The sequence below is a fragment of the Aythya marila genome, assembly GCF_965140915.1.
Source record: "Aythya marila genome assembly, chromosome: 1".
Classification (NCBI taxonomy): Eukaryota; Metazoa; Chordata; class Aves; order Anseriformes; family Anatidae; genus Aythya; species Aythya marila.
This window is the reverse complement of record NC_139042.1, coordinates 86,287,298-86,312,925: the sequence shown is the minus strand read 5'-3', so window position 1 is coordinate 86,312,925 and position 25,628 is coordinate 86,287,298. Positions and strand designations below refer to the sequence as shown.

The 25,628-nt window shown below is 35.9% G+C and overlaps 1 protein-coding gene across 10 annotated transcripts in view; it reads left to right on the top strand.

The window, feature by feature from the left end:
- Positions 1-25,628, top strand: part of DMD (dystrophin) — a 1,245,415-nt gene that overhangs the window by 1,028,661 nt on the left and 191,126 nt on the right. For all 10 annotated transcript variants that reach the window (XM_082770266.1, XM_082770264.1, XM_082770258.1 and 7 more), the window contains 2 exons: positions 17,104-17,276; positions 20,750-20,906. In XM_082770266.1, coding sequence (XP_082626392.1) covers positions 17,104-17,276; positions 20,750-20,906 — 330 coding nt within the window. The remainder of the gene's footprint in view (positions 1-17,103; positions 17,277-20,749; positions 20,907-25,628) is intronic.

Genomic DNA, 25,628 nt, shown 5'->3' with positions numbered 1-25,628 from the left:
ACCAGTGCTTTTTTTTTTTTTTTTAGTTGATTTTTACAAAGAGTAATAATTATAAAAAACTTAAGCTTAGTGGAAAAGAGCACAGAGCAGTGGTACCAAGAACAAATGAAATCTGCCAGGCTTGAGAACTGTTTAAGACAGAAATCTTTTCTGTCTTATATTTCATTGGAAAATCACAGAGCCGATAATTTTAAGGGCATTTTTACATCAATGTATCAGAAAAAGACCACTCCTATCAGTGCTTTCATCATCCTTAAAGGAATTTTCTTCTTTTAATGAGTCAAATGGCCAAGTTTCTCTTCATGAATGGTTGCTTGAAGGCAAACTGGTGAAACTGAAAGATTAGATGTCTGCTGTAACATCTTCAGTGATGTTCATTTTCTGTTTTCATAAATTCTAGAAAATATAGTAATGAGTAATTAATGTTCTGAGCCCAAATCAACTGGCTCTTGCTAGTTTCAATCATCTTAAAAAATTACAACCTCAGATCTTTGTATGTGGAGATGTAACTTCAGTGACAACTTGCTGATAAAGAGTCATTTTCAGACACAGATGACTTAAGCATCAGCTAGTAAAAAAAAAAAAAAAAAAAAAAAAGTAGTAATTTTAATTCTGATTTGGAAAAAGTTGTGTGAACTTGATTTTTCTATGCAGCGTATGACTGAATCATTGGCTTGCTGGCTATTATGGGTCTTTCCCTGCTTTTTAGGGAGATAAGTAAAAAACCAAAACACATTGGGGTTATTCCAATTCAAAGCAAATTCCAAAAGTCTAGTGTTTTCATGAAACAAAATTTCTGTTTCCTGATCACTCATTGCCAGAAATTGTAGTAGTATCTCTATTAGAGTATTCTGACTACTATATATATATTTCCACATGGCATATAAAAAATACCATCACAGTAAAATGTTGATGTTAAAATTAAGTCGCTGAAAAATGGGATTTAGACTGTGTACTTGTTTTCTGTTTGAAAAATTGCTATACTTTTCCAATAAAGATGAACTGCTAAAACTGCTTGCATAGAGCAATCAAAATGTGTACAGTAGGCTACAGTTTTTAATGTCCTTGTTTGAGAGAACCTGCTGTGGGTTTTATAAAAGTTTACTTTCCTTTAAAGGAATTAGAGCCAAGACTTACCCAGGTTATCCAGGGATGAAGGAAATCTCCCGTTTGCTTCTTTGCAGAAGCCCAACAGGTGACTTATGCATATCGTGACTGTGTTTTCCTACTATAGCAGGCAAACTACAGTTATGTTGTTCAGGGAGAGCTCAAGCTTTGCAGTCCCTATAAAGGCAGAATAAGACTTGTATAAGACTATAAAGGCAGAATAAGAGGAAGGCACAGCAATGTATCTTTCGAAAGCAAGCCTTTTGTGTAGGTGACAGTTTGAGAAACAGACTTAACCTTCAGGAGTAGTATGAAAAGCAGGGAAAAGTTGGTGATTCCAGTTCAAATCATTAAAGTTTCACAATTCCTTTAAGAAACTTTTTGTTGCTGTTGTTGTTGTTGTTTGGTTGTTTGTTTGTTTTTCCCTGCAGAAGCTTGGCTTGACTGCTTAATGCTTAGTGCCCATCGAACATTTTCCTTTTTGCTCTTATCTCCTTTTGAGTAGGCCCTTAATCCTTCTGATTAGGTAGTTTTAACAACAGGAATTAAAGCACAGCTGTTTGATAGAAAGTTAATCCGGGGCAATGGTTACTTTTCCATCCCTAAATTTGGGATTGTGCTGCATGCAGAATTTAGGGGTCAGCTGCTGTTGTTGGTAATGAGGGCAGGCTGGAATTTAGAGCTCATAAGGTTCCGTCTGCATATGGCTTGGTGCTGCACTACATAGGCTGTGTGTGTCTGGTTCTTGGAATTAACTGTGACAGCAAGATCCTTTTGGCAGATGGCTGCTGTGGCACATGGACAGTTATATTTGAAGGATGGTGATGACATTATACTTCCTGTTCATCATACCTTGCTCAGGAAGAGACTTGCCCTCCCTCAGCTGCTCCTTTGTTCCTTTTTCTTCAGTCCAATATGCAAATATATGAATTGTCAAGTAATTTATTGTTTGTTATTTACATTGCCTTTAATATAAATTTTGCATGCCAAGCACGTTCTTTGGCAAGTAAATGTAAATGTAAAATATAAATGTAAAAAGAGGATGTAAATGGCTTGCCCTTATTTCCTTTTTCATCAGCCACTCAAATTTTCTCCTACAGACTGTTTTTTTTTTTCATTTCCTTTCTTATAAGGCTGTGTCCTCTTGAGACATTGTTTAAGCAGCAACTCATGTCTGTCCTCACTCGCGTGTGCCCTCAGCAAACAGACGCAATTGCTGAGTAACAGGCAACACAACTTTGAATGTCATTGCTTGGTTTTTAGGCTTTCAACAAGACTGCAGAAGGAATGCGGAGCTCCACTGGGGGGAAATGAACATCACTATTCCATTTAGCAGTGCAGTTAGATTATGAAGCTCTGTACGTGCAAGGCTGTTTATTACTGAAACTCTCTAGTGTGGAAAGGGAGTTTTGAATTTTTCCTATTAGTAAGTCAAATGTATAGAAGCTGCTTGAAGAACACAGGCAAATTCTCAGTTTTAAATTTCAGGTTGCTATTTCTTCTGTTATTTGGAAAAAAAAAATAGTACACTGGGAAAGGAGGTGAGATTAAATAGCAAAGCTGCCTCTTACAGCAAGTTTTAGAGCTTTTGTTTCTACTGACTTCCTCATTCTCTTCTACTGAGTTTGCCAGTGATCAAGTTTAATAGCGTAACATCACTGAGTAGCATAACAGCAACCATTGTTGAGTGGCTGCTTCAGCCATAGTTTGACTAATTCCATCTTTTAAATCTCTTAGAGATTTTATGCACATTTCACTGAGTTAAGACAAAATACAAAAACTTCCAGAACTACTTCTGGGATATGAGATTTTTAAGCTTTGTTTCTCTTTTTGCATCTTCCCCAACCTGAAGCCTGGAATTCCTATGATCATGCAGATGTTAGCATATAATCATGATGGGACCATTTTTTGTGTCGCTTCTTATAAGATAGTGGCTTTTTTTCAAAGATACAAAACATGTCAGGTGTCTCTCTTGCTTTTCTTTTGTGTTCAGAAGGGAAACAGTCTTCTGGGATTAAAAAGCATACACCAATATTTTTAATTCTCTGATGAAAATAGTAGTGGTACTTCAAAGGGGAAGGGGAAGAAAAAAAAAAAAGGAAAAAGAAAAAAAAAGAGAGAGCTCATTTCCTCCTTCTTCTGATTTCGTTCCTGTGAGAAACTTTCACTCCCTGGCACAGAGGTAGAAGCTCTCCCTCCATGAACAGTCTCATATTACGCAATAACCCAGGTTCATGGTGTTAACCTTATCTCCTAATACTCTTCACTGCTTATGGAGAAACCCTCATTTGCTTTTATATATATATATATGTGTGTGTGTGTATATATACACGCTTTTGAAATCAGTGAAAGTTAAAATTTACATAGCCTTCTACAAATCAGAACAAGATATATTGCATTTCATTGAAAAAATATTCTACCTCTCTGTTCTACGTCTGAGTCTGCAGCTGGAGAGCGGTGTCCAGTTTTAGGCTCCTCAGTACAAGAGATGGAAATACTAGAGAGAGTCTGGTGCAGGGCTATGAAGGTTGTTGGGGCCTGGAGCGCTTGATACATGAGGAGAAGCTGAGAAAGCTGCACTTGCTCAGCCTGAGAAGCAGAGTCTACAGCTTCCTGACTGGAGAGATGATATAGCAGACTTTTGCAGAGGTGGAAAGTGGCAGGATTGCAACAGGAACAAGAGAGAGCATGGGAAGTTCTGACTTGATATAAGGATTTCTTTAATTTGGGAGGTTTTGCTGATGGGGGAGAAAGGGAGGATCAAACACTAGAGCAGGGGTCTGTTGTGGAATCTCCATTCTTGAAGATGCTCAGTGCTCATCTGGGCAAGACCCTGAGCATCCTACTCTCACTAGAAATGCTTTGAGCAGAAGACTGCATCGGATGTGGAGGTCTCTGACTTCCCATGTGATCCTGTGATTCTAAATTTTAGCTAATACTGCATGTCACAGCAGGAGTGAGAGTGATTGTCCAGAGGTATTTCTGGACTTGTGTGGTATACTATGTTTTTACTTGGCAGGTTTTTGAATTTGGACATTGAATGAAGAATCTGTGCTCTCTCACATTCTTCTAATATTTACTGCACCTAACATGTTTATGGTGTGTATTAATTTACCTTTTGTTGCAACAGATTAAAAAGGTGTACTTTCATTATAACTCCAGCATGGTTAATTATTAATGGATAAGAATTTTTGTTACGAGTTTGGTCAGCATATTGCTGTACTTCTAGCTCTCTAATAATCACAATATAGCAGCAACATTTGATTTAGTTAATCAGTTTTCCGCAATCACTTCATGAATATTTTTACTCTTAAACAAAGATACCTCTCATACAGTACTTTCACAAACTGTTAAGTTTCAGCCTTTTATATTCAGTCATGGCAGTCAGCTTATATATTTTAAATTCCATTTTACTGTGTGCTAGAAATCCCTTTTGTTTATAACTTCATAGCATTTTTTTCATTTTGAAGGTAAATATATTCTTCTTTTGAAATGAAGAATATTCAAGAGTACCTAACTTAGAAAGAAGCTTAGTCAGATCATCCAAGAAGAGTGTGAAATTTTATCCATGCCAGGAGATTGAATTAATCATTAAGACTGTAGGTTTAGACAACAAATAAAAACACACGTTACAGAGACTTTCTGAGCACATCCTAAGTGGCAGAAGATGTTCAGCACATCTGGATCTGTCCTTGTTAAAAACGCGTGCGCCTGTTTTTGATGTCTTTAAATGCAATCTGTATTTTTTCTTCTGTATTTATTCTACATTTGAAAAAAAAAAAAAAGTAAATATGAGAGATGCTACTCATCTTCTCTGCAGAGAATGCAAAGAAAACTAGGTGTATAAGAAAAAGAGCAATTCTGTTATGTCCAAAGTTATCTTTTGGCAATAATGATGCACCTTCTTTGAGTTTGATACAGATAGATGTGATAACTAATAGGTGTGTATGAACAAAGAGTATTTTTTTTTAGAATGAAACTGAATTTTTGTATTATTTTTTATTATTATGGTTCCATTCTTATGAATTCTGAGAATTTGTGAGCATCCATTTCAGATGGCTGCAGTCCTGCCCCTTTCCTTGGCTGGGAGTTCCTGGGTTTTAACTCAGCATATACTGCTTCTCTTACCCATTCTCAACAATGTCCATACAAAAGCAGTATATTTGGGTATGTTACACGAACACTCTTCAGAAGTGTCTGTTATATAAGAAAGTGGGAGTAAAACAAGTATGACAAACTGGGTATCAATAATAATTGCTTTTTACCTTCATTTTTTTTTCCCATTTAAATTATTACTAATTCCCCTCTTAATTAGTTGTTAGCATTTACTTTGAATAATGAACTGATAACCAGATCCTTTTTGTTACAATGTAATACATTGGTTTTGACATCAGCTCTTCCAAGTTTGCCTGAAGTGTTCCTCAGCACGACTTTTTCAACCTGCGGAGGTATTACAAATGTGACTAGACCATATGTTTGAGCAAAGTCTTCAGTTTTCTAATATACTTGAGTCCCTTTTCTGCATGTTTTCATAAATTTTATGAATCTGTTATACTTTAGGTATATACTTTCTCGGAAATTGAAATGAGATCACCAGTTCATAAACCATCAGCCACATGTTTGTGTCATATTTAGCACCTTGTCAAGACTAATGAGGGCAACACATTAAAAGAAAAAAAAAAAAAAAGAAAACGAAAAAGAAAGGAAAAACAACCTTCTGGATATAGGTTTGTACCCAAAGAGTGTCTTTGTGAGGTGATATTTGAAAAGTAATCTTGGGGTATAAACTTGGCCATGGATGGCATACTTTGGAGTGACAGCAGGAGAAGATGTCATATTTGATCTCCACAGGAAATTAAGAGCATATGACATTCCTACCATATTTAAGATCTACCTAGTATATTGACTTTCTGGCAAGAGAGTACTCTGACATCTGAGAACATGCCTAAAGCCCGACTTCTTTTTTAAGTTTGAAGAAAGGGTGATACTAAGGTGGAAGTCTGTTATTTAAATTCCCTATAAATTTGTTACTTAGATTCTATTACAGTATGCTGATGAAACCCACCTTGGTTCTTCCTTCAGTACTAACGCTGTACATGAATTGTAAAAGTACGTATTTCACTTTTCCTTTTCTTTCTTTTTTTTTTTTTTTTTCTGTTTGTGATGGAGAAAACAAAATAATGTATTAGCTACTTCTACTTTATTTCTGTAATAGTATCTATATTTGCCTCTCTGGCTGTGATCTTTCTGTTGTTACTATTAGAAGTCTTTGTTTTGGGCAAAATTCAGGTAGGCTTTCATTTTTCCTCCATCAAAATACAAACAAGCCTTGAAAAGCATTAGTAATGGTTTTAGGTGGTTGTCTCTATGTGCAGATCTTGGAGCTGATTATTCCTATGTGGATCAAAACAAAAATGGTTACATGATTTCACCAATACAGCCTCTAAATGAAAATCATTTTGTTTTTAGTATGATAATGAAATTGTAAATGCTTTTTTTTTTTTTTTTTTTTTTTTAACCAGAATTGCAGAGAAGGTAGAGGGAACGAGTGTATTGTTCTTCAGTTGTTGACTGTAAGAGTCAGTGAGTCAAATTATTTTTTTTTCCTGTCAAACTGAAAATCATGAACAGCAGCTGATTTTTGCTCCAAAATAGCATTTCTCTGAAAATAAATAAGATTAAAAAACAAGTATATCTGCATGTCAAAATTTACTGGTGAACTACTTATATTTTAAGAATATTTGTCATTTTAACCAGGACTGTTTGTACTGTAGCAGTGAATGCATCTTGCTAGGAAATCCTAGAAAACACTAAATAATTGCTTTCAAAATGTAAATCTTATTCAGGGGATCCCTTGTTACATGCATCCTGTTCAACTTTGCTTTTGATTTTTGGATGGGACAAAATGTGATTTCACTTTGCCATAGAGACACCAATCAATATGATAGTTGAAGTTGTCATTTTGTTTTTAAAAAGAAAAAATCTTTTTTTCAGCTTCTTAGCTTTTGCTAGTTATTTACTTATTTTGATGCAGTCAACATACATATGAAGCTTTTCATAGTAGAGCGTACTTCTGGATATATCTGTCTGTGGTTCCGGTTGCTCTGAGAGAGCTGAAAGTATTTGGAATTCTTTGAGCTGAAGACTGATAAATATGAAACTTTTCCTCTTATGTCAAATTCCTCACAAATGCAGTATTCCAATACAATAGCGTGATGAATGCTTAAACATCTTGGTTTGTAGATAGTAACAACAAATGATTAGACCTGAGGTAATACTGTGCATTTTAATTTTAAAATCATAGTACTGGTTTAAAAGTGAAAGTCCTGGTGTTGTGATCAGTGTGTTGCCATGAGCAGGGAGCTGAGGATTTGGAGTTGGAGGGTCAGAAGGAAAAGCCCACTGGGGAAGGCTGGAGCACCGTGTCCAGCCAAGACCTACAGTGGGCTGCAGGTGACTGCAGCTCCTTTTTGCGTCCACCCTGGTACATTCGCCAATGGCTTTTGGCACCACATCAACCCTTTTGACAATGTCTCTTTAGGGTTACCTGAGCCTCTGTAACTCTTACAGTCGTTTAGCAGGGGGCTCCACTCCCAAAGAGAGGTGACATAATCTCACAGATGGCCCGTTGGCTCCTCACCGGCTTTGGTCTGTTGGCTCCTCACCAAATGTCTGAACCTTCGACACCCCCTCCTACTTTGCAGGGTTGCTGTTGTATCAGGCATGTCATCAGGAAGATAAACCTAATGTGTATCACGGCAGTCTAAACCCAGCTCACGTTCATTGTTAGAGGGTGAACTGCCCAGCACTCAGTGACTTCTGTTCTGTGGTGACATGAAAATCTGACATCCAAGGACTGAAATAAGTTTGCTAGCACTTGACTGCCTCAGGGCATTTTCTCTGTGGTAACTTTTCTGACATCACTTTCTTAAAACCTAGATGGTCAGAAGACCTGAGGCCATGCTAGCATGGTCTGTATTCCCACTGAAAATTGAGATTAAGTGTACTTTTGCCATTCTGCTCCCCAGGTTTTTGTCTTCCCTGAGCTTGCCCCAGGACACCTCATATAGGGAGGATTTGACACAAATAAATGCAGAGTACTGGAGCTTTCTCAGCATTCTCCCCCCGCCCCAGATCCCACTTAACCTGGCCTTGATTAAGAACAGTTAACTGCAGCAGGTCTTGCACCTCAGAAGAGAGTAACACCTGAAATTGTATACATTCTTGATTGAAATCTCGTTATCTTTGGAACAATGCTAACTTTTAAAGGAACCCTAAAACTGATAAATTTGTTGTTCTGAACCAGTTTTCATAATGCATAATGAGGCCTCTAGTTTTTGCTTTGTGTTCTGTTCTCTTTACAGTTCTAATAACAATTTATGTTGTTTCAATTAATGGAACATCATGCTATAGAAATCATAATTTTTCTTCAGGCATCAAAATATTACCAACAAAAAAAGTGAAATGCCAGAATTTATTTTAAAAAGAAGAAAGATTGCAAAAAAGTATTTGTGACAAAAGGAATTAGGATGATGTGTAGGACAAAACTGTCATTTTAAAAGGGTTTGGAAGAGGATTTTGTATGTCTTTGTATTAGAGGAGGGGTGAAAGTGTATCTGGAATTCTGTAGGTGGTAACATGAAATGTCAAAATACATGTTGGTGCATTGAAATCTTAGACACTTTTCTGTGAAGTTTTGAAGATGGTTTGTGCATACAAGTAATTCTTCTAGGAATGGTCATATATAATTAGCAAATCTAAGGTATATTTCAGTACAGGTTTGTGACAGAGAAGTAAACCTTTTTCTTTTTTCCTTCTAAGACGTTTTTCTTCAGGCTTTGAGACAGGAGTGCAGTTCAGCCTTTCTGGCTGCTTGTTGTAAGAGAAAATCAGTATTAATTGGAAGCACTGAGTTGTCGGTGGAACTAACAGAGGTAGATGCTCTCCAAATTATCCAGCAGGACTTTCAAACCTTGCCTGAATAACTGAGTGGAAGTAAATGTTCCTGCAGAGGATATTGCTGCCTTTGTGCTGCTACTGTTTCATCTCTGGCAAATGGAGAGAGGGCAAAATTAGACATGCTGAAAGTAGCAACATAATTATTTTGCTGGAAAAAAAAAAAAAAAAAAAAAAAAAAAAAAAGATTGACAGGGTGAGTGTGCTGACAGAATGTGCAGGTGTAATGGAATCAGACATTCACTGAAGTACTAGGGTCAGGACCAGCATATTTGTTGGGAGTAGACTACTTTCTGAAATCTGCAAAACTGTGTTAGTTTGTAATGGGCCTAATGGTTTTTACTTTTCAGAAAATTGTGTGTATGGGTACATACAAGTACATGCATATTTATGCCATTTCCCTTCTATTCACCCAAACATCAAATATGATTTTCAAAGTCAGATATCTAATCCCATACATTTCAGTAGAGGTGGCTGATTTTGTGGCATGCAGAACACTTGCAATTCCCACTTTAAAATATGTGCTTTGCTCGCCTTGCTGCATTTGTTTACCTGAAGGTCATTAAGTATACGATCTGGTAGTAAAATATAATTACATCATACAATAAAAGTGTTTCCTATTTGTGGTGAGTAGGAATTTTTCTCCCTTGGTGTAATCTCAAGCTAAAATGGAATTTCTTTCTGATTAGGATTTCCCTTGTAGATGTAAGAACAAACAAACAGTAAAAAAAAAAAATAACATTTTCCATTAAAGTTACTATTACCAGAACAGTTCATACTTGTCTAATCTAATGGCAAAGACTGCATCAAATCCTGGGTGAAATTAACTCTGTAAATATAGATAGCTTTGTGTGTTTAAAGATTAATTATTTTATCTGTTTATTTTTCTTTTCATTAAATGTAAATGAAAGTAGTCATTCAGTTTTATTTCAGTCTTTCAGAAATGCACTAAGAAATCCATAAACTCCTCCCAACTACATGGAAATACTACTATGTAATAAAATGTATTTAATTATTATTGAATACAAATTAATTGATATAGGTGTCATTTAAAAAAAAAAAAAAGTTTGATCATTTCGTTATGAAAAGGGAGAAATGTCAGGTCTTGTGCCTGTCTTGTGACTGTGTTTGAAAAGCCAGTTCTGTGGAAGAAGATCTGCATAATTAAAGCTTAAGCATGTTCACATGATTTTGTTGTTGTTCTTAAAACTACTACTCCATAGCTCAGGTAGCTCACTGTTAATGATATTAAGAAGCCCACACCAAGCTCACGCTGTCTTTAAGACAGCTATATCCTGGAATGTTCCATTTAGTAGAGCTTAGGGAAATGGTTTAGTGGAGGGCTGTTAGCGTTAGGTTGGAGGTTGGACTCGATGACCTTGAGGTCTCTTCCAACCTAGAAAATTCTGTGATTCTGTGATTTAATCTGTTTCAATCACCTGAATATAACCTAAATTGAAAGTTGTTTGTGCCTTATCATAAAGATTATTTATTTATTTATTTATGAAGACAAGACTAAGTTTGCTAAAGAAAGCTTTTTTATCTTCTTTTAGGTGAAAGTTTTCAAATGTGAATTTTGTTCCTTTCTTACATTTTTGACACATTGAATTTAAAACCATAACAGTGATAGCTGCAACTTACACAAATTATCTTCTGTGGGGCAAAATTATCCTTTTAGCTTCCACCCATCAACATTTGCCTCTCTGTTTGAGGACTAGCTCTTACCCTTTGTTATCTTGAAAATTGTGTTGGGAACCTAGAATTGCCTTAATGATATTCATAAGCTTATCTTCCCAATAGAGAAAGACCTTTTTATCTTTCTTTTTAATCAAGTCATTAGCATGAAACTCAGAGATGTAATCATACCAGACTGGAATTGGGGTCATGCCATAGGCTAGCTGAATAGGAGGCTTCATGGCATGATGATGTATAGCCATTTCACAACAATGCTTTTAACTCAATAAGTCTACCCTTTAATTACATTTTAAATCTAATTTGAGAACTTTTTATCATTATGTAAATTGCTCAGTAAGCACTCCCATTCTAAGACCCAATAAAAGTTCTGTTTATGGTCTGGGAAAGTGAACAGTTTAAAAGCTCGATGGACAGATTAAGAGCTTTTTTTCCCACTACATTCCTTATCTTGGCTGTGTTAGTTCAGGTGGTTTATGTAGTAGCAAAAAATTATGTTTATCGCTGTTGGATTCTCACTGTTAGATTGTTCAGGAACTATATAGTTCCCAAATTCTTACCCAGATTAGTTGTATTTTGATCTACAGCTCCAAAATAAAGAAGGAAAGAAGGAAAGAAGGAAAGAAGGAAGGAAGGAAGGAAGGAAGGAAGGAAGGAAGGAAGGAAGGAAGGAAGGAAGGAAGGAAGGAAGGAAGGAAGGAAGGAAGGAAGGAAGGAAGGAAGGAAGGAAGGAAGGAAGGAAGGAAGGAAAGGATAACTGGGTCTGAGAAGAACTATTACATTTAAAAGCAGTTACTCCTGTTGGACCAGTAGTGTCTTGTAAAGCAGAAGAAATATTTCAGAATTATGTTCCAGTATTAATCTAAAAGACAGTGTTTCCAACCTGGAGGAAGTGACTTTTTCTTTTTCTTCTCCCTGTTCAAATACACTTCCAAGGTAATGACTAGCTTACAAGGAAAGACGGTCATAAAGAATGGTGCAAACTGACTTACTCTTGCAGGGAACACAGGAAATAGATCAAGTGCATCTTGCACTGAGTTCTACCTCTTGTGTTTAAAAATGCATTGGATTTCCTGTGCTGTAGCCATTAATTCAACATCACTAGAACTACATAAGCCTCAAAACCGTTCCTTTTTCTAGCAGACAAAAGAATAATCCCTGATCCTGATAGAGGTGCCATATGCATGGGTCTTTGCACCTCCAAAAGATCCTGGAGTCTGTAAGGGTGTTGAAAAAAAAATATGTCAAACTCTCTGAACCCTCACAACAAGTTTAGTGTTTCAGGCAAAAATGAAGATTTCCAGCAGCTTAGACATTTAGCTAAATAAAAGCAAGTACGATGTATAAGCTGGTATCTCATCACTAAGGTACCTAAACTGTGTTGCACGGGCTTGCAAAATAGACATTCCCTCTAGTTCCTATGCTTTATGTATATTTATGTAAGCTTATGTAAATACGCCACTATTTTATGCTATTTTAAAATTATTATATTTTTTCCCAGAAGTTATTCTGGGAAAATATAAAATATTCAACAGTATGAAGAAGTTGATTAATTTGGCTAACTACACAGCTGGAGTAGAATTATATAGGTCTAGGATTTTGTTTGAGTAATTTTTGGGTAGCTTTTCTAACTATTTGGGTATTAGTATTGTAGAACCTTAGTACCATGCAGTATAGTGTTTTTGAGGAATGTATAGCCACTCAGGTCTGAATTGCTGATGCTTTGAGTACACGTATGTAACTATGCAGACTGACTTTGGTTTTTTAATTATTGATAGTAAAGACAAATTTTCTTCCTCTATACCGATTTCCTTTAATCAGATGGTGCTGTCTTTAATTTTCTGAGACTTCTTAATTAATCCCATTTATTTTATTAGTAACTTTATGGTAACTAGAAAATGTAAAATGCTTCATTAGAAATGAAAAGAACAATTCCAAGGACAGAGCTGAGTTTGTACAGGAGGATTTAAGTGCTTTAATTTCTTTAAATTATTACATAATTAATTTTGTTTCTACCTTTTGTAAAAGATAAATGTTTTGTCAGCTGCACTACATTAATTTCCATGTCATAGTCTGACTCATGTATAGTCTAACTAATGTAACTAATTATTTTTTTTCTGGGACTTAATTTTACTTCCAGCCTACAAATTCCTCTCTGATTTATTGCCAAAATAATGTCAGATTTGCCATGTGTCATGTCCTCCATATGTCATTCCCATGTATTACATATGGGATATGAAGGATTTTTACACTAGCTTGTTAATTATTTCTGATAAAATAACCCATCTTTTTGAATTCTTAAAGGATTATATCTGCTATGTGGTATTATCATAGGGATTATCATTCTTAGTCCTGTGTTACTGAGTATTTGATGACTTTCAAATGACTTTGATGAGTTTCATGTGTAGTTCAATAATGAGGAATAATATAGAAATTAAGGTGGCCATTGTGCCATTTACGAAGTATTCTAACCTTTGATATAAAATTGTATTCTGTATAGACTGAACAGGATTACTGAGAAGCATAAATACTATATAGACTTAGTCTATATAGTATAATAAAGTGAATGCACATTTTTAAATGTGTAGAAACCTGTAATAGCTATTGAACCAGGTTTCGATGAACAAGTCTTACAATACACTTTATCATCTAACTATCATTTGTCTTAATAAAGGAGGATTTCACTCTGGAATTCTTAGGCAAATCTGTCATTGCAAGGGAGGCAATTCTTTATAAGTAGTTCACTCTTTGTCACCTTTAAAAAAATAAAAAGTGGGAAGTTTGAAAATTAACTTAGGCTAATAATCATTACTCATCAATAGTTACCATAGCCAATGTTTTGGTTTTGTTGTTATTTGTATTTTATTTTTCTACCTTCTTCAAGAGAATGTGTTTCTACATAACACCAGTAATAACCACTACAACAAAAAAGCAGTGTACAGAGACAACTTAAGTCCAACAGTAACTCAGAAGAATTATACCAGGATTGATTTTCATCCTTTGCAGTTCCTATGTGTCCTTGAACATAATGGAAAAGATGAAATGCAATAAATAGTCTATATTTAGTCTATATTCGATGCTTCTTAGTATGATGTGTAATGACTTTTGCAAATAGCAATTTATAAGATGAAGTACATCCTCCTGTTTTATTCTAGTCAAGAAAAAGAATCTAGTTCGTATTGATCTTTCACTTCTATTTTTGAAACATGGAAATTATTTATTTCAGAAAACAAATAAAACATTTATAGATCTTTCTCTTACATGCACTCTGCTTCTCTTGGGACAAGAAGGAGTCACAAAGAAAGGATCTGAAATACACCAATCAAAATGGAGTGAATACCTCTTATTGTTTCTTTATGTTACCTGTATAGATGGAGTGAACTATTTTTAGGATTATTAAGAAATGTGTAGTTTACACAGAGAATTTGGACTAAGATCCTGAATACTAGCTAAGAGTAAGAGTACTTCAGTTTTCATGTTACCCATTTAACTAACTGTCCGGTTTGACTGTAGTACTCTGTAGCATTCTTAAATAAAAAGGATAGGCTTGATTTTATTACCAGAAATATCATCTATGTGTGGGGAGAAAAGCACAATGTCAAGACTATAAGAGAGTTTTTCTAAAGGCAAAAAAAAAAGTGTGTAAGTGCATTTATTTTTACTTTTCTGTTATAAAGTACTTTGAGTGTGATAAAGTACCAATAGGGCCCTGATTTGACAGGTTCCTACTGTGAATAGTTATTTGATGTACATATTTCATGTTGTTCTTGCTGAGGAAGAGAAAGCTAATTTCATCACCACCCTACAAACTAAGAATTTTTTGCAACAGGTAAAAATACGATAATTCTTTCATACAGCAATAGATTTATTTATTTTGAAATGTGGAAGGACCTCAGAAGTATATAGACATTAAAAGTGATTTTATTTTATTTATTTACTTTTTTTTTAATGTGAACTTTCTCCTTTCTTATATTATTTTGGCTATTTACCTCAGTTTTATGGTACGTAACCTCAGGACTGATTTAAAATCTCCAAATACATACACAGAGAGAATGAAATTTATTAATAAAGTACTCTTCAGTCAAGCAAGCATAAATAAAATATAGCTGCTGGAAACTGAATCTATCAACATTCAGACTTGAAATGAAGTACAGATTTTCAAGTGATGGTATTCATACCTTTAATATCATACGCGTTTATGTACCTTAATAATAGCATTTTTAAAAATCAGAGTAGGTTGCTTCTCTGAAACATATGTTTAAATTCAAAAAGGAATAATTCTGGAAAATTCTGTTTGCTTTTATAATCTAAGACTCTGGCATAGAACTTTTATATATTTGTTGAGGATAGGATTGTGTATGTGTTTATATATATTTATACATTTATCGACTATGCAATTCTCCACTGTCTTTCTCTAAAGTCCTTAGCATTTTTAAATACCTCCTGACTGACAAAAATATGTTTTTCTGCCTATTTTGAAGAACCATTTGAATTCTTTGTCTTTTCTGTTGAGTCTTGCTTTCCTCCGGTTTATAGCTATGTTAAAAGCATTCTCTCTCTCTTCTGTCTGAAAGATAGAATGAATTATTCTGTTTTAAAATAGGTAGCTGAATTACATCGGCTCCTAAAGGATTATTAATTCTTACTCTCTCAAAATTCCTAGCCTGTGTGCCAGGTCAGGTGATGAAATTCCAATTCTTAGATTAGAACTGCAGTTGCCACAACTAGTGCCTGTGCTAAGAAAATGGCTTCATTTCTGTGAGTATTTAACATCAATCAATAAATACAATATTTATAATACAATTGCATTCTGCTGAATTACTTCTGGTGTATTCCAAAGTCATTCCTATTTTACTGCTAGAGTGAACATAGATAAGTATTTGGATGAGAACTCCTACACGGTACCACAGGCATTCATAAAAATTTCAAATTGAAATTGCTCCAAATACAGTGCTAGTCGTTGCTGTGCATGAAATAGGTATCCAGCAAAGTACAACAAATGACACTTGGAATAGCAGTAGCTGAACAAGGACAACCTACTTATGATTCAGCGTTGCTAACACTGCACTTTAAAAATCCAACCAAACCATTTCAATTAGGAACACACCAAGTAGACAAGCTGTGTGCTTCCTTCCTTCAAAGTCATTTTTCTAAAGCATCCTAGAACAAGTTTCCATTGGGGACCATCTGTGATGTTCAGTTAGCTCTGGGTCTTGCCCACAAATGCCATCAGCAATTTCCCCTTTTGTGTTTCATCCCCAGTACTCCCATTTCAGGCAGCAAGAAACGACAACCAGAACTCTTATTGCCCAAGCATCCCATGAGAAAATGAAGAGCTTTATTCACTCGGTGCACTTAGTTTTAAAGCAGAAATGATTTTGTGCAAATGTGGCTAACTACATGTGCGCTTGTGTATGTGTGTGTTTAAATTTATTATTATTTTCTCTCAGTTTAAAGAGCTTGTTTCAGCTGCTGCTCTCTGAGGGTGAATCTGTGACCTCGCGGGGCTGCAGCATGCAGCGTCTTGGAGCAGGGCAGCCCGTGCACAAAGGCTCCATTCAGCGCGTGGGCAGGCAGGAATGCTGGTACCAGGCAGCTCTTGAAGGAATGTTCTCTTGGCAGAAGCAGCCTTGCTAAAAATGAGGGGGGAAAATGAATTTAAAATGGAGAGCTGGCCTGCAGTTACAAAGTGATAAGAAGAGCTGGCTGTTCAACATAAGCTGCTGGTTGCATATTCTGGGTCCTTGCTATTCTCAGGCCCTCCTACAGCCATGGCCCTGACCAGTGTTTTGGTACAGCACAAAGTGGCTGTTTATTGCTATTGACTGTTGAGGCCTGTGGTCTGAAATGTGTTCTGTCAACAGAATGTAAGGGAACTTGGCATTTTAAAGCTCTGCTGCTGCAGACGCGCAGATTTCTTGGAATTGCCATGCAGCAGGAGCGGTGCTGCAGTCCCCAGCTCAAGCTGAAAATGTTGCATAGGAAGACCTATCACGTGAAGGTCAGATTTACCTGAAATCCCAGGGGGGTTGTTTATTGTTTGTTTGTTTTCCTTGTCCGCACAGTAAATATATCTTGTCCTTAATTTGCTCTAATCTGCTCTAAAGCTAGACTTCAGCTTTCTAAATTTGTTCACCTGGTTCCATATGGAAATACAATCCTTATTCAATGGATTCATGCAAAAACAAAAGGTGATTGTGTGTATAGTACACAATATTGCCATGAAGGGAGTAACTGAAATCTGTGCTAACCCTGTGTTGGACTGTGGATTTTTCCACTCTTTTGAGAAGTGAAAGTTTCTATAATTATGTAAGAAATCACACATGTTGTTTTCTATTAATTCCATAGGATCTACAGGCAGAAATCGATACTCATACTGACATCTTCCACAACCTGGATGAAAATGGGCAGAAAATACTAAGATCCCTAGAAGGCTCTGAGGATGCCGTCCTGTTGCAGAGACGTCTGGATAACATGAACTTCAGATGGAGTGAGCTTAGGAAGAAATCTCTAAACATTAGGTAGGACATGAATGTAAGCAAAAGTCTACAGCTGGTGTGTAAGACACTCCATCTGCCTTCTACCAGTAGAAGAGTTTGAGCTTGTTACTGATAGCATTATTTCCATCCATTTTTAAGTGAATTGTGCTGTTTTGAATGCTGGCTTAACTTTGTAAGAATTATCAGAGGGTTTTTTTTGGTGTGAAAAATGATAGTAGGGGATTAGGATTTGAGACATATGATGAGGTTTTGTAATTACAAAAGGAAAGATTAGCATGTTTAAACAGAAAGTGTACCCCCTCTAAATGTAAAGTTCTTAGAGTTGGTTATGACTTATCATTGAGTCATGAAAGAAAATGATGAGACAACCTATATTTATGATAAGCTTTATTTCTGAGGCTGCCATTTCCAGTGCAGAACTAAGAATAGTCTTGCAAATGAGAAGACGTTATATACGATTTTGGCTTTTATCGGCGAAGTGGACAGAATTATCAAATAAAATCCAGGGGTAAAAGGAAATCAATAGGTAGTATTGTAAAAGGAAAAACTTCTCCCTGCAAGAAAAAATATAATAAATGGTAATGTTACAAATGATGAAGTAGACATACAGACTTCAGTGGGCTGAAGATTTCAAAAGAAACTATCAAGAAAACTTTTCTTCAGAAATACGTCTTGCACAATAGACAGCCCGGCTCCATTGCATTCAGTCTCGGGCATTTTTTTTCATTTGCTCACTTGCTGTGTGTTGGTGGTAGTTCAGAGGCAAAAGAGGCAGAAAAAGGCAAAAAGGAGAAAGTGTTTTTCAAAGTAATGTATGAAATACTAGCTTTTTTCAGCTCAGACCCTGAGGGAGGTCGGTCTGTGTAATGACAAAAGCCATCTTTATAACATCAATCATTAAAAATAAATGAAGGATGTGAGGTTGAAAATATATTAATAGGTAAAGAAGGAGAGACACGTTCCTCCTTTTGTTTCTGAGGAGCAAAGGAAGGATATAATATTTCAAGGTCTCTCTGAGATTTATTTATTCAGATAAATGTTACCCATTAATTTGACAAAATACAGCAGTGTTTGAGAAAAGAAAAACACGAAGTTGGCCAAATATTGGTAATTAAATATTAAATCTGTCCTTCAGTATTTGTGGTTCAATATATTGCTGCCATTGATCATCAGATGTAGTAACCCTACTTATATCACAGTGACTTCTTGCATTAAACATTCAAAGAAACAGAACTCTTTTCTAAAACACTTGCTTTCAATAAAAGGCCCAATATACTGACTAGGGTAAGAATCAATTTGCAGCTCCTAAGACGTTCAAGTTAAATGATGCTGGCCACCAGAATGAATGAACAGGCTATACTCAATCTTGTGCTTGGTGCTATTTCTTTTCATCACACAGTATGGAATAGATTTCATCGTGACTAGTAATGTTTACTCAAAAGAGGTGTAAGAGCAGAAATCTGAAATGTTCCCCAGACACCAGTCACATGATTTTCCTTATTTAGTGAACATTTTAGACTGCCAAAACAGAAAAAAAACATCCTTTCCCTTGGCTTGAGTAGGCATTCTTTTATCAGTCTGGTGCATTTCAGATAGGTAAAGTGTATGGTAGATGTCAAGAGAAGCCAAGTTCATTTACATTATTACCTTGCTTTCATTATGGCAAGTCAGCACAGTCTACCCTAATGCTTTCCTGGATTTGAAGAACTTGATTTAAAAATTTATTTCTTTTTATCTGTTTTGTCTGCACGTGCATGAATACATTTATAAATATGAGTGCATGTGTACTAGCATGCACTAGCATGTACTAGCATGCACATGTACAAATGCATATTCACAAAACTGACAGAAGGTCAGAACAAGATGGATTTGGGAGGACCATTCACCATACAAAGGTCAGAGCACAGCAGCAGTAATTGAACTTCTTCAGACCACTCTGTGTTTTCTCCCTGCAAAGCCAGACCTGAGGAAGCAAGGAAAAAGTGAAGACCCTCATGTTCACCTCCAGTTGCTGCCCTTGTCTGGAGGAGGTGGAAGCTTACATTTGCTGAGATCAACTTGGGAGACAGGAGATGACTTGACTCAGAAACTTTGTCCCCTGACTGTGTCCCCTCCAAAAGCCCTGTGATGCTTGCTCTTGCAACTCTCTTGCAACTCCCCTGTAACTCTGCATAGAATGGCCCTGCTTCTCTCCCACCTTGCTGCTTTCAGAGGCATCTTGGGACTTCCCTGGCTCTGGGCACCTCCAGGTCTGGCCTCCCCCAGCGTACCTGCTGTGAGGCAGTTCTACCCCTTACCTTCAGGAATTCCTCATTTCCATATCCAAACTAAGTAATAAAGACTGCAAAGCATTCAGTCCAGTTTTGTCACATTTTGTTATAGCCCATTCTATATGATGTGTAGGAGTAGATTTTTCACAGTCAGAAAATGTGGTTTTATTTGCAACCACTGAAAATTAAGAGAAATATTATATGAACAAAGTTGAAAGTTAAACAAATGAGATGAGACAAAGAAAATCTATTTTTATTTCATAGAGTATTTTATTATTTTACTGCTATGTAATAGTGCTATTCATTTGAAATTCTAAGAGGATTTCTTAAATTGTCTGGAAATGAATTGGGAATTTCTTTCTGGTCAGCAACTGAACAATAGCAGCATATTCATAAGTCTAGAAAGACAGGCGTTTTTATTGTGATTATCTATGATATAAACAAAACTGAAAATTTGATCAATCCAAAGATTCATCATGTATTTTCTCTCTACAGAAAGTAGTTGCTGAAAATTGCTATTAAAAATGCCACATTTACACACGTGCAGAGGAAATATTTAGAAGGTCACCTTCTGAGAGCTTGCTTGCACAAAGTAGTAGTATCTTAAATTTGCCAGTAGTTTGATTAGTTTAATTTACACCTCTCTTCACGTGGCACAGATGTTTGTGCAGCAAAAGATGTTCCTTTAACAATTTCCTTGTTACCTTTCTGGGAAGTGGAAGTATTTGTTCTCTTATCTTAAAGGTGAGCAGCCACATGAATCTTGTGTGAGGTTGAATGGTTAGTGTAATGGTTTGGAGAAATACTTGCTCTTCTCTGAGTTGAAAAGTACTCTCTACATTTTGGTAGAGAGTATCAAACAATTGGTAGAGAGTACTGTATCTCTAGTCTACTAGCAATCCTAAGTGATGACTAAATTACTAGTCCTAGTGTTACTAGTACATACTAGTCCTGCATAATATTTGTGAACACTTAGTGAGACTGATAATTCAACACAACTATCAATGTGTTGATATTTCAGGCCAAGACTGCGGAACCAAATTTAAATCGGTGTTGCCAGACTGATTCAAAACTACTTTAAAAGTCATTGAATTAATGAAACACTAGGATCTTTATCAGTAAATAAGTTGGTCCAATTTGTTTTTTTTTTTTTTTATTATTTTTATTTTTTTTTTTTATTTTCACGTAGCCTGAATGTATCTGATACTTAACGCATGCTTTCAGATCCCATTTGGAAGCCAGTACAGACCAGTGGAAGCGTTTACATCTCTCCCTTCAGGAACTTCTGGCATGGCTGCAATTGAAGGAGGATGAATTAAAACAGCAAGCACCCATTGGTGGAGATCTTCCCACTGTGCAGAAACAGAATGATGTTCACAGGGTATGACTTTTTTTCAAATTATTGTTTTGTTGCTTTTTGTTTTGCAGTTTAGGGTTAGGTGAAACGGTGTGTGTTGGAAAAAGATACCTTTTAAGATATATTCTAGAGATAATGAAAACTGAACTTTTACATGAAAATACTAGCTACGATTTTCAAACAGAGCTTAAAAAATTAGTGTGTTGGAGAAGGGAGTATTTACAATCTGTCTATGATAGCTCTATGACAATGATGTTGCTTTTCAGAAAAGCTAACCAGCTTTAAAAGCATACCAGTTGCTTAGCTTTTCTGAAAAGAAGCACAGCATTTTCATACAGCTATCATAGACAGATAGTTTTAATGACTAGAGCAAATATTAACTTAGTGTTATTTGGAGATTAAATAAGTAGTTCTGATTTATTTATTTTTTTTCAGAATCAGGCATTTAAATCTCGTGAGTTCTTTTCAAAACCCCATTTTACTGTTGTTTTTGTGGGAATATTTATGAAAACAGTAGCTAATATCTGTCATAATGCACAACTGTTTGCATCATGAAACTGTTGTGGTTACTGACTGCTACTCTCCCTGCTTCATACTAATTTCATCAGGGAATTCTTATGTAAAGGCAGTAGCAGAGCATCACATGGAGACTGATCCATACTAAGCTTTGTGGTAAAAAGAAACATAAATGCAACTCTTGATTTTTTTTTTTAATAACTGTTCATACAAAGTTTGAATTGATATGTTTATTTATTTATTTATTTTATGAAAGGTATGCTTTAATTATGCTAATTAAGCATATCAAGCTGAATCAAGCTTACACCTGTCTCAGTCTAACCTAATGTCTGTTGTCAAGTAAAAAACATATAGTTTGCTATGCTATTCCCAGACAGCTAGATACTATGCGAAAAGCATATTACAGACCTAGTGATCATCATCACAAAATGTTGTGCTGCATATATGTAAGACTGTTTGACAATACCGTTTGTGAAACTTGTCACAAAAGAACTGTTACTGAAGTTCCTAAATCTCTGTTTTTATTGCTGCATGAAGAAATCTAAAAATGGTTCTATAAAATGAAATTGGATCTGGAATACCTGTGTTTTCCTCATTCATCAGACAGCTGTACTATAGATATATCTCTAAATGATTGTTCTACCTCATCCCAAAGGGTACAGTTGAGAGCAAACACTGAGAAGATCAAGTTTAGAAAGAGAATGTGACATATCTTTATGCCTTAACTTACTGGGAGAGCTGAGTTTGTGAAAAGTCCCAAAATCTTATATAAAACTAGGCTTGGCTTTTGTCATAGGCAAATAGGCTTTTGCCCACAGTAGCAAACTGATGGGGAGTAGTGGCAACATGGTCCATTTTCTAGGTCTGTCTTCTAGAGAGTTGATCTGTAGGACAGAATCATAGAATCCCTCAGGTTGGAAAAGACCTCTAATCAAGTCCAACTGTTAACCTAGTACTTTCAAGTCTACCACTAACCTATGTCCCTAAGCACCACATCTACATGTCTTTTGAATACCTTCAGGGATGGTGACTCAACAGCTTACCTGGGCAGCCTGTTCCATTTCCTCACAATCCTTTCAGTGAAGAATTTTTTCCTAATATCCAACATAAACCTCTCCTGGTGGAACTTGAGGCAATTGCCTCTTACCCTATCACTTGGTGCTTGGAAGAAAAGACCAACTCTCACCCTGCTACAATCTTAAGGTAGTTGTAGACAGTGATAAGGTCTCCCCTGAGCCTCCTTTTCTCTAGGGTAAAAAAAAAAAAAAACAAAAAACAAAAAACAAAAAACACAAAACACGTTATTTGAGGTACAGCCTCACCAGAGCCAAGTACAGAAGACAATCTCTTCCCTAGTCCTGTTGGCCATGCTATTTCTGATACAAGCCAGGAGGAGGCTGTTGGCCTTCTTGGCCACCTGAGCACACCGCTTACCTATATACAGCCAGCTATCAACCAATACCCCCAGATCCCTTTCTGCCAGGCAGCTTTCCAAAGACTCTTCCCCCAGCCTGTAACATTGCATGGGGTTGTCATGCCCCAAGTGCACAACCTGCCATTTTGCATTGTTGAACTTCATACAGTTGGCCTCAGTCCATCAGTCCAGTTTATCCATCTCCATCTGCAGAGCCCTCCTACCCTCAAATAGATCAATGCTCACATCTAACTTAGTGTCATCTGCAAACTTACTGGCGGTGTACTCAACTCCTTGCTCTTGATCATTGATAAAGATGCTAAAGAGAAGGGATGTGTATTTTTCATACAATAAACTTTACTTGGGACTTCAAACATTATCATGGAAACAGTGAGGCTAAAACATCTGTGACTTTAAGGAGCATCACCCTTCTTTTAATTTTCCCTCTCTGAAACTTAAGATACATGAAAGGCCTGAAGTCTGTTCTAGTCAGCTGGCTGTAGCAGCTTCTATAAAGTAGTTTTAAAATTGTAAAGACTATCCAGGTCACTGGGATGCAATAAACGAAATAGATGTTGTTTTTACTCTACATTAACTCAATTCCTTTATCCAAAGATCATGTTTGAGCTAAAGCGAGACTTTAAAAAGAACTTTTGTAGAATTGTCACGATAAAACTTTTGTCATCTGATTCATATTTGAGTATTTGAAAACATTACCTTTCCTCCTAGAGCAAAGAAATAAATTTTTCAGCTAGAGAAGTTACTTCTCATAAAAATTTAATGTTATATGTATTCAGAAGGTTCTCAGAATTCATCATAAAGGTGGCAAGACTTCAGTGATGGACTAAGTGACTGTCACTCGCAAATCAGCCAAAGTGCTTAAAACTTTCAGGGACAAGAAGAGTTACATAAAAGTAAAGTACTATAAATAGGTGCAAAGTGACTTTACAAAATAGGTCTTCTCACTTCTCCTTTTTGATTATCTTCTCTCCCACATGCAGATACATACGGACACAAATCTTTGGTCATCATGTCTCAGTCATTTCTTCGTATCAAAGCAAGAACATTTTAGTTCCTTTTAGAAATAACATTTCTTTCCTTTTCCCATGCTGTAGCACTTCTGTAGTTTAATGTGAGGCCTTTCTAGCTGTAGGTACTCTGATACTCTATGGGAAAAAAAAGAACAAAATATAATCCTTGAAATTAGGTCACCCTGTCTACTCTTCAAAGATCTCTTACAGGGAAGGAGGGAAAAACAATCACTGCAGAACTCTTCCGACTTCAGATTGTCTTTGACAAAATCTGTGTTTGCAGCTTGGGGTTTTTCTACTTTTATTTTTTTTATTATTATTATTTTTTATTTTCCTAAACTGTATGGGCTTTCTATTACTGTAAAAGTTTTCCTTTAAAGAAGCAGACATACAAAGAGTCTTTCTGAGTGAACAGCTTAGTCCATTTCTGAACATCAGAAAAATGCTTTTAAGAAGGTTTACACCTCAAATGTAAAAGTCTCCAGCATAAAACTGGAGCACAGTTCTGGTGAAAAGCTGTTTTTTCAACAGTTTTGGGCCGCTGATTAAAACAAACAAAAAACCCACAACAATAAAAAACCCAACCCTCCAAAAAAAATCCAAACCCTTAGCTCTTAGTGTGAAAGGGAGTAGTTAAATTTTGAACCTGATTACATGAGTCTGTTGATTGCTCACGTTGTTTTCCTCAATGTAAACAAAGTCTCTACCTGCTTCAATCCAAACTTCCAGCTTTGGTCTTCCTATGTCAATACAATGTCTTTCTTTCTGTGAAGAATTGTTTTTGCCAGTTAAAACTAGAAGACAACCCAGGTAATACCTTCATTGGAAAGAAGAAAAAAGCCTCAGCAGGGAAACATGTATTAGAAGCTGATATATTTTTGTTTGTTTGGTTTTTGTTCCTTAAGGAATGTAACTTAAAATAAATAAATAAATAAATTACTTTTATTTAACCTCTCTATCTTTTAGAAGACCATCTGGAATACCTCAGATATTCACAGCAGAGATAAAAAGAAGTTTGTTCTTATCATTTGAATGCTCCCAGTTGCCAAGATTGGCTTTAAAAATTTTAAGAGTAGGATTCAGATGAAAATTTCAAGTGCTTGAATCTATGCCAGATGAGAGCTTGAACTCTACTGAGAAAAAAAAAGATATACAGGCAGTCAGATCCATTGTTCCATAATAAATGTAGGTGCTTTTTAGAGAAGGCACTTTGGAATTTATCCTCAATACACCCACATAAGTGCTATTTGTTTGAACTAATATATATGTGGATCATTGTTGATTTTTGGCATCTGAAGAAAAATGTGTCTATACCAAAGTCCTAGAATGTGCAGGTTTGGTTGTGTTCTTTATTTTCTTTTTAAAAATCAGTGATCTGAAATACTACTGTTCATCATATTATCATTTATTTATCCTGCAGTTTTCTTTGCTTTTTCATGAGTCATGATTGTGTTTTAACGAAATCGTATTAATAACTGTGTACATGTTACTATTAATCTCAGTTTCCTGGACTGTAATTTAGACATTGCACAGGTAGTCTGTTTTTTGGTAATTCTTTTAAGAGTTGCCACATCTTCCGTGTGGAGATTGTATTAGCAGCATAAATAGCATTTATGAATACAGTAGTTAATTATTAACAATTCCCTGGAAACCCTTTCCATGGAATCTGTAGCAAATGTGCCTGAGGAATATAATTCCTGCTTCGATACATGAACCTGTTCTTGTGGTACAGTTGATGTCTGTGTTTTAAATTTGAAGTCCAAACACATTTTTAAAAAACATTCT